The sequence below is a fragment of the Peromyscus eremicus genome, chromosome 14 (assembly GCF_949786415.1).
Source record: "Peromyscus eremicus chromosome 14, PerEre_H2_v1, whole genome shotgun sequence".
Lineage (NCBI taxonomy): Eukaryota > Metazoa > Chordata > Mammalia > Rodentia > Cricetidae > Peromyscus > Peromyscus eremicus.
In genome coordinates, this window is record NC_081430.1 from 28,789,090 (window position 1) to 28,803,681 (window position 14,592).

Consider the following 14,592-nt stretch of genomic DNA (forward strand, 5'->3'; position numbering starts at 1 on the left):
GTAAAAAAACAATGTAGAAGACCCTGAGGACAAAAATTGCCAAATCTAATCTTTTCATGTTTTAGATGGTCTCATAGGTCTTTTTTTGCATATTCCTTTTTTCTTGTTGTTTTCATTTGTTGAGACAGTCTTAGACTACACCCCAGTCTATATAACTGTGTAACTGTATAACTGAGGCCGGCCTCAAACTCCTGATCTTCCTGCCTGTGCCTCCTAAGAGCTGGGATTGCAAGTGCGTGCCCCCACACTTGACTCTCTTATACATTTACATAGAAATTTCCCACATTCGCTGTGGAAGTAACATGAATAATGTAACTTGAGTAATTATATACCTAGTGAAGGATATATAATTTTTTAACTTAAAAATATATTAATAACTTTATAACTTTCTACTTTAAATTCTGGCATAAGAAAAATCTTAATGTGTGTGAGATTATTTAAAATATGACATTAGTGGTTCATCTTGGACCTGAAGAGTTCTATGATACATTGAAGTTGAGAAGACGTACTGTTGTCACGTAATTTGTAAAGTACTTGTGAGCACATGGTAAGCAAGCTGACAAGGCCTCTTCATCTGGCCTCTCACTTTTATTGGCAATAAATTAACAAATACACCTAACTACTGCATGTTGTCTTGGAGCTAAAGGGACTTATTAAATACTTATTGTCTGATACTGTCTTTTCAGGTGGCTGATACTTTAAAAGAGATACAATCCCTAGAAGATGAATCAAATGCTCTCAAATCACAAGTAGCTGAAGTAAGTTGAATTACTCTAATTGGTCTGTCACTTTTGAAAAACGTTTATGTTTTCATGTTATTTTTATTATTAGGTATATTAGTCAGAGCTCTCTAGAGGAGCAGAACTAATGGGATGACTATTATCATCTGTCTGTCTGTCTGTCTATCTATCTATCTAATTGATCAATCCGATTGGGGATTTACTAGAGTGGCTTACAGGCTATGGTCCACTTAGTCCAACAATGGCACTCTACCAACAGAGAGTCCAAAATGCGGTAGTTGCTCAGTCCATGAGGCTGGATGTCTCACCTGATATTCAGAATACACCAGAATCCCAAAGAAGTAGGCTTTAATGCCAGGGAAGAAATGGACATGGCAGCGAGAGTGAGGGCAAGCAGGCAAAGAGCAAAGCTCCCTTCTTCCGTGTCCTCTAGATAGGCTGCCACCAGAAGGTGTCCCCGTATTGAAAGTGGATCTTCCCACCTCAAAAGATCTGGGTTAAAGGTGGATCTAAGGCCGGGCAGTGGTGGTGCACACCTTTAATCCCAGAACTCGGGAGGCAGAGCCAGGCGGATCTCTGTGAGTTTGAGGCCAGCCTGGTCTACTGAGCAAGATCCAGGACAGGCACCAAAACTACACAGAGAAACCCTGCCCCTAAATAAATAAATAAATAAATAAATAAATAAATAAATAAGACAAAACATAAAAAAGGTGGATCTGAGATCCAGATTAAAGGTGGGTCTTTTCACTTCAAGTGATTTAATTAAGAAATACCACTTACAGCTTGCTTGGGTTTTAGTTAATTCCAGATATAATTGATAACCAAGAATAGCCATCACATCAGATAATAAATTATTGCATTAGTATTTGAAATATAGGGACTCTTTTTTTTTTTTTTTTTTTTTTTTTTTTTTTTTTTTTTGGTTTTTCGAGACAGGGTTTCTCTGTGTAGCTTTGCGCCTTTCCTGGAACTCGCTTTGGAGACCAGGCTGGCCTCGAACTCACAGAGATCCGCCTGGCTCTGCCTCCCGAGTGCTGGGATTAAAGGCGTGCGCCACCACCGCCCGGCTGAAATATAGGGACTCTTAAGTATTCATTTTTTTTTTTTTAAAAGATTTATTTATTTATTATGTATGCAGTGTTCTGCCTGCAGGCCAGAAGAGGGCACCAGATCTCATTACGGATGGTTGTGAGCCACCATGTGGTTGCTGGGAATTGAACTCAGGACCTTTGGAAGAACAGCCAGTGCCCTTAACCATTGAGCCATCTCTCCAGCCCCATATTCATTTTTTTTTTAACTTGAGTAACTGTCAATGAAATTCATTTTTCCTTTGATAAGTTTAAAGTATGTCTGTATCTGAGCACTCTTGAAGTTGTGTAACATTTAACAATAGAAACAAAGTTGTTTCCTACAGTATAAAGTTTAGGGGAGGAGACAAAGAGTAAGTAGTGTGGGATCTGTGGAGTAAGTACTCCAGACACTTGTGAGCCTGGAAGAGAGGAGATGTCACCAGTGGACTGAAGCCAGGACAGTCCTGAAAGGCTTCAATCCTGGGTCTGGTTTGTATTCTAAAATGACAAAGTGGGCAGACGAGCAAGCGAGAGTTTTTCCGAAGCATCCGTGGCAGTCAGCAGGTTGTTAAGGGCAACGACCGTTATTTCAGCTCTTTCTCCAGGTCGTTCTGTTCCAGGTAGCAGGTGAAGTGGTGCGTGGCAAATAGTCCAAGCAGTGCTCTAAGTGAGTCACTAAGTACATTGATAAATCAGAATCTAGTAACTGGTCTTTTCTCTCTTTCCTATTTCAATGGTTAACAAAATTGTCTTCACAGTACATGGAAGGTTCAGTAATTTGCCCAAAGTCACGTGGCAAATGAGTGGTAGGGATAGGATGGGCCCTGGGTCTTGGCCAGCCTTTGTCTGCTGTATTAAAGCAGTGTTAATACTGCCTCTACTGTTAATAGTGGTGTGTTTTGGTCTTTGCTTAAATTTTGTGTTCTGTGGAGAATACATAAACATGAGGTTTTCTGTTAAATTGTTATACACTGTGTATTTCTTTTACTCAGGCCAAAACGACCTTGAGAATATTTGAAATCAATAAAGAGCGGCTTGTGGGAACAATAAAAGATGCCTTGGATGAAACTGCTGAACTTCAGGAAAGCCATAAGCAGGTCTGTAGTCTAGAGAGACTCTTAGATCTGAATGCAGACCTTGATGTTCTGGGTAACTCACAACTGACCGACCGTGCGTGGAGTCCTGTAACGATTGATGGGCTTTTGAGAGCGGGCAGTCTCCCACGCATACTTCCTGTCTCTGTAAAGGATTTAGAAGTGTGTCCTTCTGTCTCTCTTCTCCCATGTAAGAAATCAGCCAAGGCAGTCAGCGTTCTGACATCACAGGAGACAGCAGAGAGTACAGTAAGAGTTAATGCATTAGCGATTTGGGGCCTAAAGGAAGGAGTTCTGGGGGCTGTGAAATGGAAAGTTAGCTTCTATTCTCACCCTCCTCTCACATAGGTGCTCGCACATATATGCTCTCCCTTCTGTTCTCCCAACACAGTGTTTGGCATGAACGTTCTGTCTTCCCCGCCTCCTTTCCCTCTCTTGCTCCCTCTCTCCCTTCCTTCCTTTCTACAATGTGCATATTGAGGTGTGTGTGTGTATGTGTGTGTGTTGTGTGAGCGTTTGAGTGTGCACAAGTCATGCCTTGGTGTTTGAGACAGACTGTCTCTTTTCTGTTGTGTATGCCCGGGTATCTAGTCTGCAGGCTTCTAGGGACTCACCCTTCTCTGCCTTCCATCTCTCCGTAAAGCACTGGGATTATAGATGTTTGTGTTATCCATCTGGCTTTTATGTGCGTTCTGGGGATTTGACTCAGGTCTTCATCAATGGCAACCCTTCATCTTCCCACCCTAGCAATATGAAATTTCTGATTACATTATTATGAGTCTCAGCCGGGCGGTGGTGGCACATGCCTTTAATCCCAGCACTCAGGAGGCAGAGGCAGGCGGATCTCTGTGAGTTTGAGGCCAGCCTGGTCTACAGAGTGAGTTCCAGGAAAGGCGCAAAGCTACACAGAGAAACCCTGTCTCGAAAAACAAAACAAAACAAAACAACAACAACAAAACATTATTATGAGTCTCTGAATAGTAGTCTGTCTGAGCCACATGATGTGACTTGATTGTATATCCTGTGTTGCCCATTTTATTTCCCTGTTAATAATTGCTTGTTTTCCTGTAATACATATTTGTAATCTACCTCTATGCTCTTTGAGAGATGGAAGTGACTATTATTATTATTATTATTATTATTATTATTATTTTAGAGAGACTCTTGTAGTGTAGCTCGGGGTGGCCTGGAGCATGCTGTGGTCCTCAGCCTCCTAACTGCTGGGATTATAGCTATGTGCCATCATGCCTGCTGCCACCTCTTCTCTTCCTCTTCGTCTATTTTTATTATTTTTAATTATGTGCATGTGTCTCTTGAGTGTGGATATGTGCATATAATGTCTTCTTCTGGCCTCCATGGGTGCCTGCCCACATATGCACATACTGACACACAGAAACACACATATCCATGCCCCTGTTTTCCCTCCTTCCTTCCTCCCTCCCTGCTTCTGTCCTCTCCTAAACATGCATCCACACATCTCATCTTCTGCCATTCATCTCTTATCTTGGTTTGCTTTGTGCATACATCTAGCTGGAAGTTTCATCCCTACTGGCTAGCTTCAGTAGTGCTGGAAGGTGCTATGCATACTACCACAGGAAAAAAGTAATCATCAATCTCACCTACCTGTGAACCATGCAGGCTACAGTAACAATCTGCCTGGCAAGATATGCCCACTGATATGGTAGTGGCATAAATGTTATGAAAGTAACCAACCACTTTTTACTTGGCTTTAAGGCCAGCTCAACAAGATGGAACCGAGCTCAGCATGGTGACATACACATTTTATCTCAGTGCTCAAGAGGCAGAGGCAGGTGGGATTCTGTGAGTCCAAGGCCAGTCTGATCTGCATAGGGAGTTCTAGGATAGCCAGGATTACATACAGAGACTGTCTCAAAAAAAAAAAGGGGGGGGGGGTAGGGAGAAATCCATTCCTGACATTGTCAACAAGGCCTCTGGTCTCTACACACAGTTACACATATGTATCCACATGCACACATTAACACACTCACACAAACACACAAAAATCAATAAATAAAAATTTTAAATTATCACAATAAATATATGAAATAATTCTAGTAACCGACAGAATCGAGAGGAGTTTCCAGAATGAAAGTCTCCAACTTAGCATATAAAAAACACGATGTGGGACACATTGTCATATAATCTCAGAGAGCTAAAGATGACAGAGAGATACTAACAGTTTGTGAAGAAAAAAAGAGCAGGAAATAAAGAAGGACCCATTAAAAAAAAAAAAAAAGAAACCAAAAAAACCCCTGTATCTAAATATCAGAACCATGAAAGAGAACAAGGAGCTGCATGTATTGTTCTCCAAGACGTCTTTGTTGTTGTTGTTGTTTTTTCGAGACAGGGTTTCTCTGTGTAGTTTTTGGTGCCTGTCCTAGAACTCACTCTGTAGACCAGGCTGGCCTCAAACTCAGAGATCCGCCTGGCTCTGCCTCCCGAGCTGGGATTAAAGGAGTGTGCCACCACTGCACATCTCGAAGACGTCTTGATCTCAGTTTTTAACATCTATATCAGGCTTCTCTCAACCACTCACAACTCCAACTCCAGAGGATTCAACACCCTCTCTTGGCCTGTGAGGGCATCTTCATCATGAACACAAATGCACACAAGTGCAAAGACATTCACATAATTAAAATAATAATAATTTTTAAAATAAAATCTTTTTTTAAAAAAAATGGAAGACAACAAGAGATTTTCAGCTATGCTACCTCTTTTTAAAATTACTTCCTGTACTTCATTATCTGAAAGTTAATCAAAATAACTAACCACAAAAGAGCAAGTCTCTGGTACAGGAAATAGAATGTTTAAGATGAGAAAACAAGAATCCTTGATGGCGGAATGAACTATAGTCTCAAGACAACAAAAGCCCAGCAGATCTACAGAATTTGTTCCTTTTTGTCTGTTTTTTGAGACAGGGTTTATTTATGTAGTGCTAGCTGTTCTGGAACTTGCTTTGTTGTCCAGGCTGGCCTTAAACTCACAGAGATGTCTGTCCCCTGAGTGTTCAAATTAAAGGTGTGCACCACCACTGCCCAGCAGAACACATTCTTATTAGACAAGAGAACCTAAGTTCCCAAGAAAAATGCCTTCCAGAGGGAAATGAAGGGAGGAGAGAGAGCTCCGTGTTTGAGTGCCTATTGATCCTCCACAGGACCTGAGTTGGTTCCCCTTGCACATATCAGTTGGCTCTAACTGCCTGTAATTCAAGTTCTGTGGGGCGTCTGATGCCTCTGGCCTCCAAAGGCCCCAGTGCAGGGGCAGGGAACTGATGTGGGTCCTCTGCAACAGCAGTACGCGCTTTTACCTGCTCAGTTGTTTCTCCAGTCCCCCAGTTCTTCCCTTTCGGTTTCCACTCATCCACCTGTTACTGCTGCTTTCAAATCACGAGCCTTTCTGGACCATGTCAAATGTCTTATTTACTACTTTTCCACCTGGCTTAGGCTTCTTCTGTGTATTGTCTGTGGGGTCTTTTCTCACAGTTGTGTCTCTTCCTTCTCTCTATTTCTCCAGTCCCCCCCTCCCCCGCTTCTCTGTGTGGGTTGACGCCTCTTCCGTCTACACCTTTGCTCTGTCATCTTAGATTTCAGAGAACGAACGCGGTGGTGATGATGCCTGTTGTAAATTTCCCTTGCTGTAATCAAAAGTGCCTCCCCACTTCAGACCAACTCCTACCATGTAGCCCAAGCTAGACTAAAACTCACAGTGCAGTTCGGGCTGGGGTTTTCTATCTAGACTATCGAGATTAACAGTATTCTTCAGAGTTACCTGAAGACAGGTAACCCTGAACAAAACAGCATGGTGACTGAAAAATACTAAGGTAAGTCAGATCTGGCATATTATATGGGGTACAAAGAAAGAGTTGACTAAATTTATCAGATAAGTGTGTGTCAAAAACCTTGTACTTGATAAGAATTTACCTTGTAAATCAGTTGGAGAATACTTGTTATTTTACAGTCTTTTGTTTTGAAAGTTCTTTATAAAAGGGAGCCACATCTGACTTCCTTTTTTTAAGTAGTAGCTCTACCTTCTTAATATTTTTTAATGCTACATCTAAATATTTAAATGAATGCATCTAAACATTGTTATCTCTCACATCCTTGTTATTGTTTTTCTATCAGCTTTTACAGGAAGCTGAAGTAATGAGAGAAAAAGTGAATGAACTCAATAAACAGAAAGTAAAATCTGAAGAATCCAAAGTACAGGCAGAGCAAGTTCTAAATGATAAAGACAATCAGATCAAGGTAAACGGCTCTTTGGCTTTAGTGACTAGCTGGCCACAATTTTCCTTTTCCTTGGAAATTCAAACACTTTTAACAGCTTTTAATGCTATTGTGTCTTTTGTCACATTTCAGGTGCTTTTTGATGATACATAGATTTGTAATATGTATGTTAACACTCCATGGTTTGTCCTGTAGTATTTTAGCCTGGTATTTATCTATAAAGAAAGAAAATAATGACTTTTACCTTTTCTTGTTATACTGACATCCACTGCTGTTGGTTAAGAAGTTGGGTTTATAATTGATATGTATTGGCTGAATATTCTTTGTATCTCTATTAAGTTTGTGATACTTATTTTGTTGATACAAAAGCTTTTTTAAAAAATTGAAACTCAGGCTGGGGAGATGGCTCACTGGATAAATCAGATGTTTCATAAGCCCAGTGATGTGAGTTCAGCTCCCCAGAGCCCTAAAAGCTGATTATAGTAGCATAGCAAGTATCTAATGCCAGTGCTATGTGGTAGAGAGATGGAGACAGAGTCTGGACTCTGCGGAAGTTTAAGGGGTGGAGAGACCTGTCTCAAACAAGGTAGAAAGGAATGGGCTGACCCCAAAGCTTGTCTTCTGACCTCTGTAGGTTTGTTGTGCTGTGTGTACCTGAACCCATATATACCCGTACATAAGGCTCTCGGGTCACACACATATACACTAACTGGAACTTGACTCTAATTATAGGAATAAAGTAATTGACATTACATAGGCCATTGAGAGCACTCAGTGGGTAAAAGCACTTGCTGTACAGTCCTGATAATGTTGAGTTCCTTTGATTCTTAGGACTCACATTGTGGAAGGAGAGAATTGACTCATAAATTGCCCTCTGACCTTCCTGCATATGCCATGACACATATGTTGTTCTCCACCTAGATAAATAAATGTAAAAAATAATAAAAATGTTTTCAAGAGATTCTAGCTTTAGTTTTATTTACAGTTTGCCATATAGTTGACTCTCTGTGTCTCTCTGAATTCAACCAATCACAGAATGGTACTCTTAACAATTTTGGACTGACAAGAGGGTTTATTGAGTGAAAGTGCATGCCTCATAAACCTGATGACCTGAGTTTGACCCCCAAACCACATAAAATAAAAGGAGCAAACCACCTGACTTCAGCTATCCTCTGACTTCATGTGCTTGCCCTACTTACTTAATGTGCAGACATACCAAAACAAACACTAATAATAACTAGAAGAAAAACATTGCATCTGTACTCTGCACATAGGCTTTCCCCGTCATTCCCTGAATGATACAATAAAGCAACTGCTAATGTAGCATCTGTGCTGTATTAGTTATTAAAAGTAATCTAGAAGCGGTTTGATGTCTATAGGAAGATACATATAGGTTATATGCAAATACTGTTATTTTATGTAAAGGGACTTGAGCACCCATGGAGTTTGTGTCTACGCAGTGGTAGGCATCCTGGAGCTGATGCTCTGGATGCTGAGGGATGACTGTACTTCTCTAAACTTCCTTCCTCTACTTAAGAAGCTTATGATTCTTCCTGAATAAAAGAGGAATGAGATGTGAACCCTCAGCGCTGCTCAGAGCTGGAGGGCATTCAATTTGTGCCGGAAACCTTGAAGGAAGGGAAGAGGTTAGCAAGTAGCTTTAGATGGCCCTTGCAGAGCAGTGCATGGCGCATAGTCATCTTGTTACTTGGTTGGTTCTGGCCAATAAGCTCAGACGAGACACTAACTATGTTACTAGAAAATGTTCCTTACTTCAGAAGGTTAAAAAAGCATTGCTGAGCCGGGCATGGTGGCACACGCCTTTAATCCTAGCACTGGGAGGCAGGCGGGTCTCTGTGAGCTCCAGGCCAGCCTGGGCTACATGGAGACTGTCTGAACAACAACAACAACAACAACAACAAACGCTGTTGGAGAACTTGCGTGCTCCATTGAGATTCTTTTACAGTGTGTCTTTGTCTTATTCGAACTCTTCAGCTAGTTATTTATTTGAGTAAATCAAGAATCTATGGCTTATTTTTTTGTGGGTATGTGCATGCGAGTTTCAGTGCCCTGGTGAAGCCGAGTGTTGGGTTCCCTGTAGCTGAGGTTACAGGTAATTGTGAGCTGCTGGGTGTGGGTGCTAGGAATTGAATTTGGGCCTTCTGCAAGAGTAATAGCTGCTCTTAAGTGCTGAGCCATGTCCCTAGCCAGAGATGTTAATTTTTTTTACTCGTGTATATTTGTATGTGCCCGTGTGTGGGTATGTGCGTGTGAGTGCAGTGCCTGTGCTGGTGTCTGGCTGTGACTTTTTTTTTTAATATAGATTTTGTGTCTCTCAGAGATTTAATATCACATAACTTTTATCCCCATATGTTAGTGACCATTCTTTTAATTTTTTTTTTTTTTTTTTTTTTTTTTTAAAGACAGGTTTTCTGTGTGTAGTTTTGGTGCCTGTCCTGGAACTCACTCTGTAGACCAGGCTGGTCTTGAATTCACAGAGATCCTCCTGGCTCTGCCTTCTGAGTGCTGGGATCAAAGGCGTGTGCCACTACCGCCCCGCTTACTTTTAATTTTTTTTTTAAACTTCTGAATTTCTGTATTTGTGTATGTCAGTGTCACACGTGCGAAGGTCATGTGTGTGGATGCCCACAGAGGCCAGAAGAGGCCATTAGATTTCCCAGAGCTGGAGTTACACATGGTTGTGAGCCGCCTGACGTGGGTGCTGGGAAATGAGATTAGATCCTTTGGCAGAATAACAAGTTCCTAACCGCTGAGCCATCTCTCATAAGAAAAGACTTTTGGTACCAGGGTGATGGTTTAGTGGGTTAGTGCAATTGCTATGCAAACATGAGGACCGACCTGAATTTGAATTCTAAGCACCCACTTAAAAGATGAGCATGACTGTGCGTGCCTGTAAGGCCAGCGCTGGGGACAGAGACAGTGGATCCGAGAGCTTGTTGAGTGGCCAAGCTTCTGAAATAGTGGTGTACTGATTCTATGAGAGGTCCTGTCTCTAGTCAACAAGCTAGAGTGTGATAGAGGAAGACACTTCCGGCGTCCTGCTTCCTGCTCTTTCAGCCACATGTGCACCTATGTACTCAAGTGCATATGATACACAAAAAAGAAAAGAAAATACTTTACTGTTTTGTAATCATATAGTGTGGTTAGCAAAAATGAACCATTATAAAATATTGTGTTTGATTTAGTTTTCTCTTCTTTCTTTTTTCTTTGGATACAACGTCTCACGAGGTAGTCCTAAGCTTTCCAGAACTCATTTTGTAGACTAGGATGGCCTCAAACTCACAGAGATCTGCCTGCCTCTGCCTTCTGAGTGCTGGGATTAAAGATGTACCATGCTCGGCAAGTTTTGTATTTTATTTTTTAGGGTTTAATAGTCAATAAACGTTGCAATTAAAAAAAAAAACCCAACAAGTATTTTCGTTAAGATATATTAAGATATAGCAGGTAGAAAATTAGAGCTCATGAGGAATTACTTAGGTGGATTGATTTAAATTTTTTTTATTGTATCTTAAAACTTATTTGTGTCTGTATGTGTGGGGTTATGTGCACACCATGATGTGTGTGCAGAGTTCAGAGGACAGCTTTTGGGAGGCAGTTCTTCTACCGTGTAGGTCCTGGGGTTCAACGCAGGTCATCAGGTTTAGTGGCCGATGGCTTTTCCTGCCGTCTCATTGGCCGGGATTGAATTGTAACTACTGTGCAGTTAGACATTGAACAGCTTGTAGCCTGAGTTGTTACTTCTCTTTGTTTTCCCCTTTTGCTCACTGTCCAGTCTCTGGTGGAGAGCCTGCTAAAGATGGAAGTTTGGACTGCTGTGTTTGGAGAACACGTAGCAGATGATGGTAATCTGGATTGGGAGGTGAAGAGTGACCTAGAAAACGATGCTCACTTAGGTATGGTGACTGGTTCCTTGCTTTCTCTTCATTCTACATGTGTGCTGTGCTCCTCGTACCCTTGTACTTGGCACGTTCTGTCCATCTGCCCGAAATGCCGTGCACTCGAACCACCTCACGTAGCTAGACTTTTCTAGTAAATCCTTTTTCTCCTCTTCAGAGTTGTAGCCTCCTCTCCTTTGTCCTATGTATCATACATCTCTTCATGACAACAGTTTCAAAATCGTAACCACTCTGGTGCCTATCTTTATTGTTAATCATATGAGTGTCAGAATAACTAATTCCTGAAGCCCTTTGCTCTAGACAGATCATAGTACTTTAATCTTGGCCACCACAAATTGTTACTGCTGTTGCTGGATATATTATGACAGTCACAAAACTAAGGTTCATTTAGTTATTTACTGTATTTCCAAACTCAGAGACCCTTCTGCCTATGCCTCCCAAGTGCTGGGATTAAAGGTGTGCGCCACCACCGCCCGGCTCTAATGGTGATTCTTGAACTTCGTATCCTCTCTCTTGGCTCCCTGTCGTGCTGTATAAATAGTAGACTTCTTATACCCACAGAGCATAGTTTTAGTTTTCAAGTTGTCTAGTAGGGCCTGAAACTGTAGGCTGTGCTGAGCGAACTCTCTGTGAACTCTGCCCTCTCCTGTCCTTACATACTTTTAGAAGTTTAATTTTTTTACTTAGCCACAGTAAGAGATGAGAGCAACAATAACAAAACAGGATAGTTATTACAATATACTGTTAGGAGTTGATGGGAGTGTGGTTTCTTCCCATCCCAGTGCTGGAACAGATTGTCTAATCGAGATGGCTCAGTGATGAGTAGTGAACAGATACTGGGTGGGCGCATCTTGGCGGAAAGCAGTAGGATGGGGGAGATGTTCCTCATGCTGCTCAGGACCGCATGTAATATAGAACTTAGGAGCTGTGTGTTCTAAAGTTGTTATCATCCAAGAGATGGATGATAGATGACAGGACAGAGGAGAAGGAGGCTGCAACTCTGAAGAGGTGAAGAACGCTCTCCCCGAAAGTCTAGCTGTAGGAGTGCTGAGAGTGCAGGGCATTTCAGGCAGACGGACAGACTACCGCTAAAACAGATGAGGGAAACTGTGATCAAGCTATATTTGTAGTTTTTCATTTTTACATTATCATGTAAGAAATAGTTTTCTGATAGAATTTATGCTGAATATTACTTAATTTGGAGCCATGCGTCACTAATACTTTGGATGCTGTAATGCCTTAAGAATCTAAGCATGGTTAAGTGTGTGGCCAGTGTTTAGGTGAATATTCAGTTCCTGTTGGGACTCTGTGGCACTTTGATTGCTTGTAATGTCTAGCTTCCTAAGAGTACGTCACTCTACCTTATACAAATTATTATTTTTATTTTAATTACTGTTTTTCTGAGAAAGTGGCTCACTGTAGCTCAAGCTGGCCTGGAATTCACTATGTAGCCCCATCTGGCCTCAAACTCATGGTAATCCCCATGTGTCAGCTTTGGAGTGTTGGGATTGCAGGCAAGAGGTGCTAAGCTCAGCTCCAAACTGTTCACTGTGACAAGAAGAGGGGTTGTAGGACTAGCTGAGGAACTACTGCATTCGTTTGGATGTCTTCAATAATATGGTTTTATTTTTCATTGTAGATAATCAGCCCAAGGGAGCTTTGAAGAAGCTGATTTATGCCGTTAAGGTTTGTATTATTATGTACTATAAAGAGGAGGTGGAGGACCTATAGCAGGGATTCAGTCTAGCTGTCTTTAGTAACTAATTGAGGATCAGTCACTTTTATTTCCTTATAAAGTTACATGAGAAGTGATTAGAATTTTTTTGACTTAATTTATTTGCATTGGTGTTTTGCCAGCATGTATGTCTGTGTGAGGGTGTCGGATCCCCTGGAAGTAGAGTTCCAGACAGTTGTGAGCTGCCATGTGGTTGCTGGGAATCAAACCAAGTCCTCTGGAAGAGCAGCCAGTGCTCTTAACTTAGCCATCTCTCCAGCCCTAGAGTTTTCTTTCTTTTTTTTGTCCTGGAGCTGAGGACCAAACCCAGTAGAGCTAAATCTACCACTGAGCTAAATCCCCAACCCCGTAGAATTTTCTTTATCAATTGATTTTTTATAGTAACTGTAGAAATTCACATAATTATAGAATTTTAAAAAGTTCAAAATTATACACTCATTCCTTCAGTTAAAAATGCTTTAAAAATGTTTACTGTATTTATTCCATAGTTCCCATTGTGCAGTGTTTTCCTGCTGCTTCTATTACTTTCTTACCCCAATGGCTCCATATCCTATTTTGAGAAGTAAATAATAGCTTTGTTTTCTTCTGGTTTGTTCCTTCTGCCTGTGCTTAGCTAACCTGTGTGAGAAGTCCTGATAATGTAGTGTGAAGGCTGCTTTCCAGCAGCTGCATCGATGGCTTTATGTTTATGATGACATCATTGGAGGAGAAGCAGCTGCAGAGAGTGTGGGGTGTATCGGGAGATGTGTGTGTATTTTATGTAACCTCATTACTGTTTTTTTTTTTCTTCTCCCCTTCTTTAAAGTTAAATGCTTCTTTAAAAGCCTTAGAAGGAGAAAGAAACCAAATTTACACTCAGTTATCTGAAGTAGATAAAACAAAGGAGGATCTTACAGGTAAAGTTTACTCAATGAGTATGTTTCCTTAAGGAGAATGAATTACTTCTGAGTTTTGTTGTTTTTGGTAAAGGCATTTCAATTTCTCTTACACTTATGAAATAATTTTTAAAGCACGTAGAACTGTGGATTATGGTCTGTCTTAGTCAATGTTCTATTGCTATGAAGAGACACCATGACCATGGCAGCTCTTATAAGGAAAACATTTAATTGGGGCATGCTTACAGTTCAGAGTTTTAGTGCCAATAAACTATACACATACATTAAAGCACAGGACCATACTAGTTCCACTACTGAAGATCAATTTCACAATTGCCCATTGTCATCATGGTGGGAAGCATGGTGGCACACAGGCAGACGTGGTGTTGAAGAAGGAGCCAAGAGTTCTACATCTGGATCCACAGGCAGCAGGAAGAGAGAGTGATACTGGGTCAGGCTTAGCATTTGAAACCTCAAAGCCTCCAGTGACTGGCACATGACACACGTCATCCAACAAGGCCACACCTACTCCAACAAAGCCACACCTCCGAGTGGTCACACTCCCTATGCGCCTATGGGGCCATTTTCATTCAAACCATCACACAGTGTTATATGTGTCCACACAGTGTTACATGTGTAGTATAGTTTTAGATGTTTGAAAGTATCAAATTGAAATTTTTCTTTGTAATTTTTGTTTTCAATTGAGAAATTGATCTTCAGTAGTGGAACTAGTATGGTTTACTACTTTATGTGTATGGCTTATTAACATATATAGGAGTGATGTTAGACCTGTAAAAATACGTTGTTGTTTTTTTTTTATTGAGAGCATTAAAAAAACTTGCTGATAGTGTTCATATTGAAAAATAAGTTCTTCCAGTTGTGTTTGGGATGTTTAAAAAGTTAGTATATCATGTCTC

General features: G+C 41.0%; 1 protein-coding gene across 5 annotated transcripts in view; it reads left to right on the top strand.

The window, feature by feature from the left end:
* The window catches only part of Mia2 (MIA SH3 domain ER export factor 2), a 66,713-nt gene that overhangs the window by 18,448 nt on the left and 33,673 nt on the right, over positions 1-14,592 (top strand). For all 5 annotated transcript variants that reach the window (XM_059279736.1, XM_059279737.1, XM_059279734.1 and 2 more), the window contains 6 exons: positions 687-758; positions 2,803-2,907; positions 7,047-7,169; positions 10,942-11,062; positions 12,705-12,751; positions 13,606-13,696. In XM_059279736.1, coding sequence (XP_059135719.1) covers positions 687-758; positions 2,803-2,907; positions 7,047-7,169; positions 10,942-11,062; positions 12,705-12,751; positions 13,606-13,696 — 559 coding nt within the window. The remainder of the gene's footprint in view (positions 1-686; positions 759-2,802; positions 2,908-7,046; positions 7,170-10,941; positions 11,063-12,704; positions 12,752-13,605; positions 13,697-14,592) is intronic.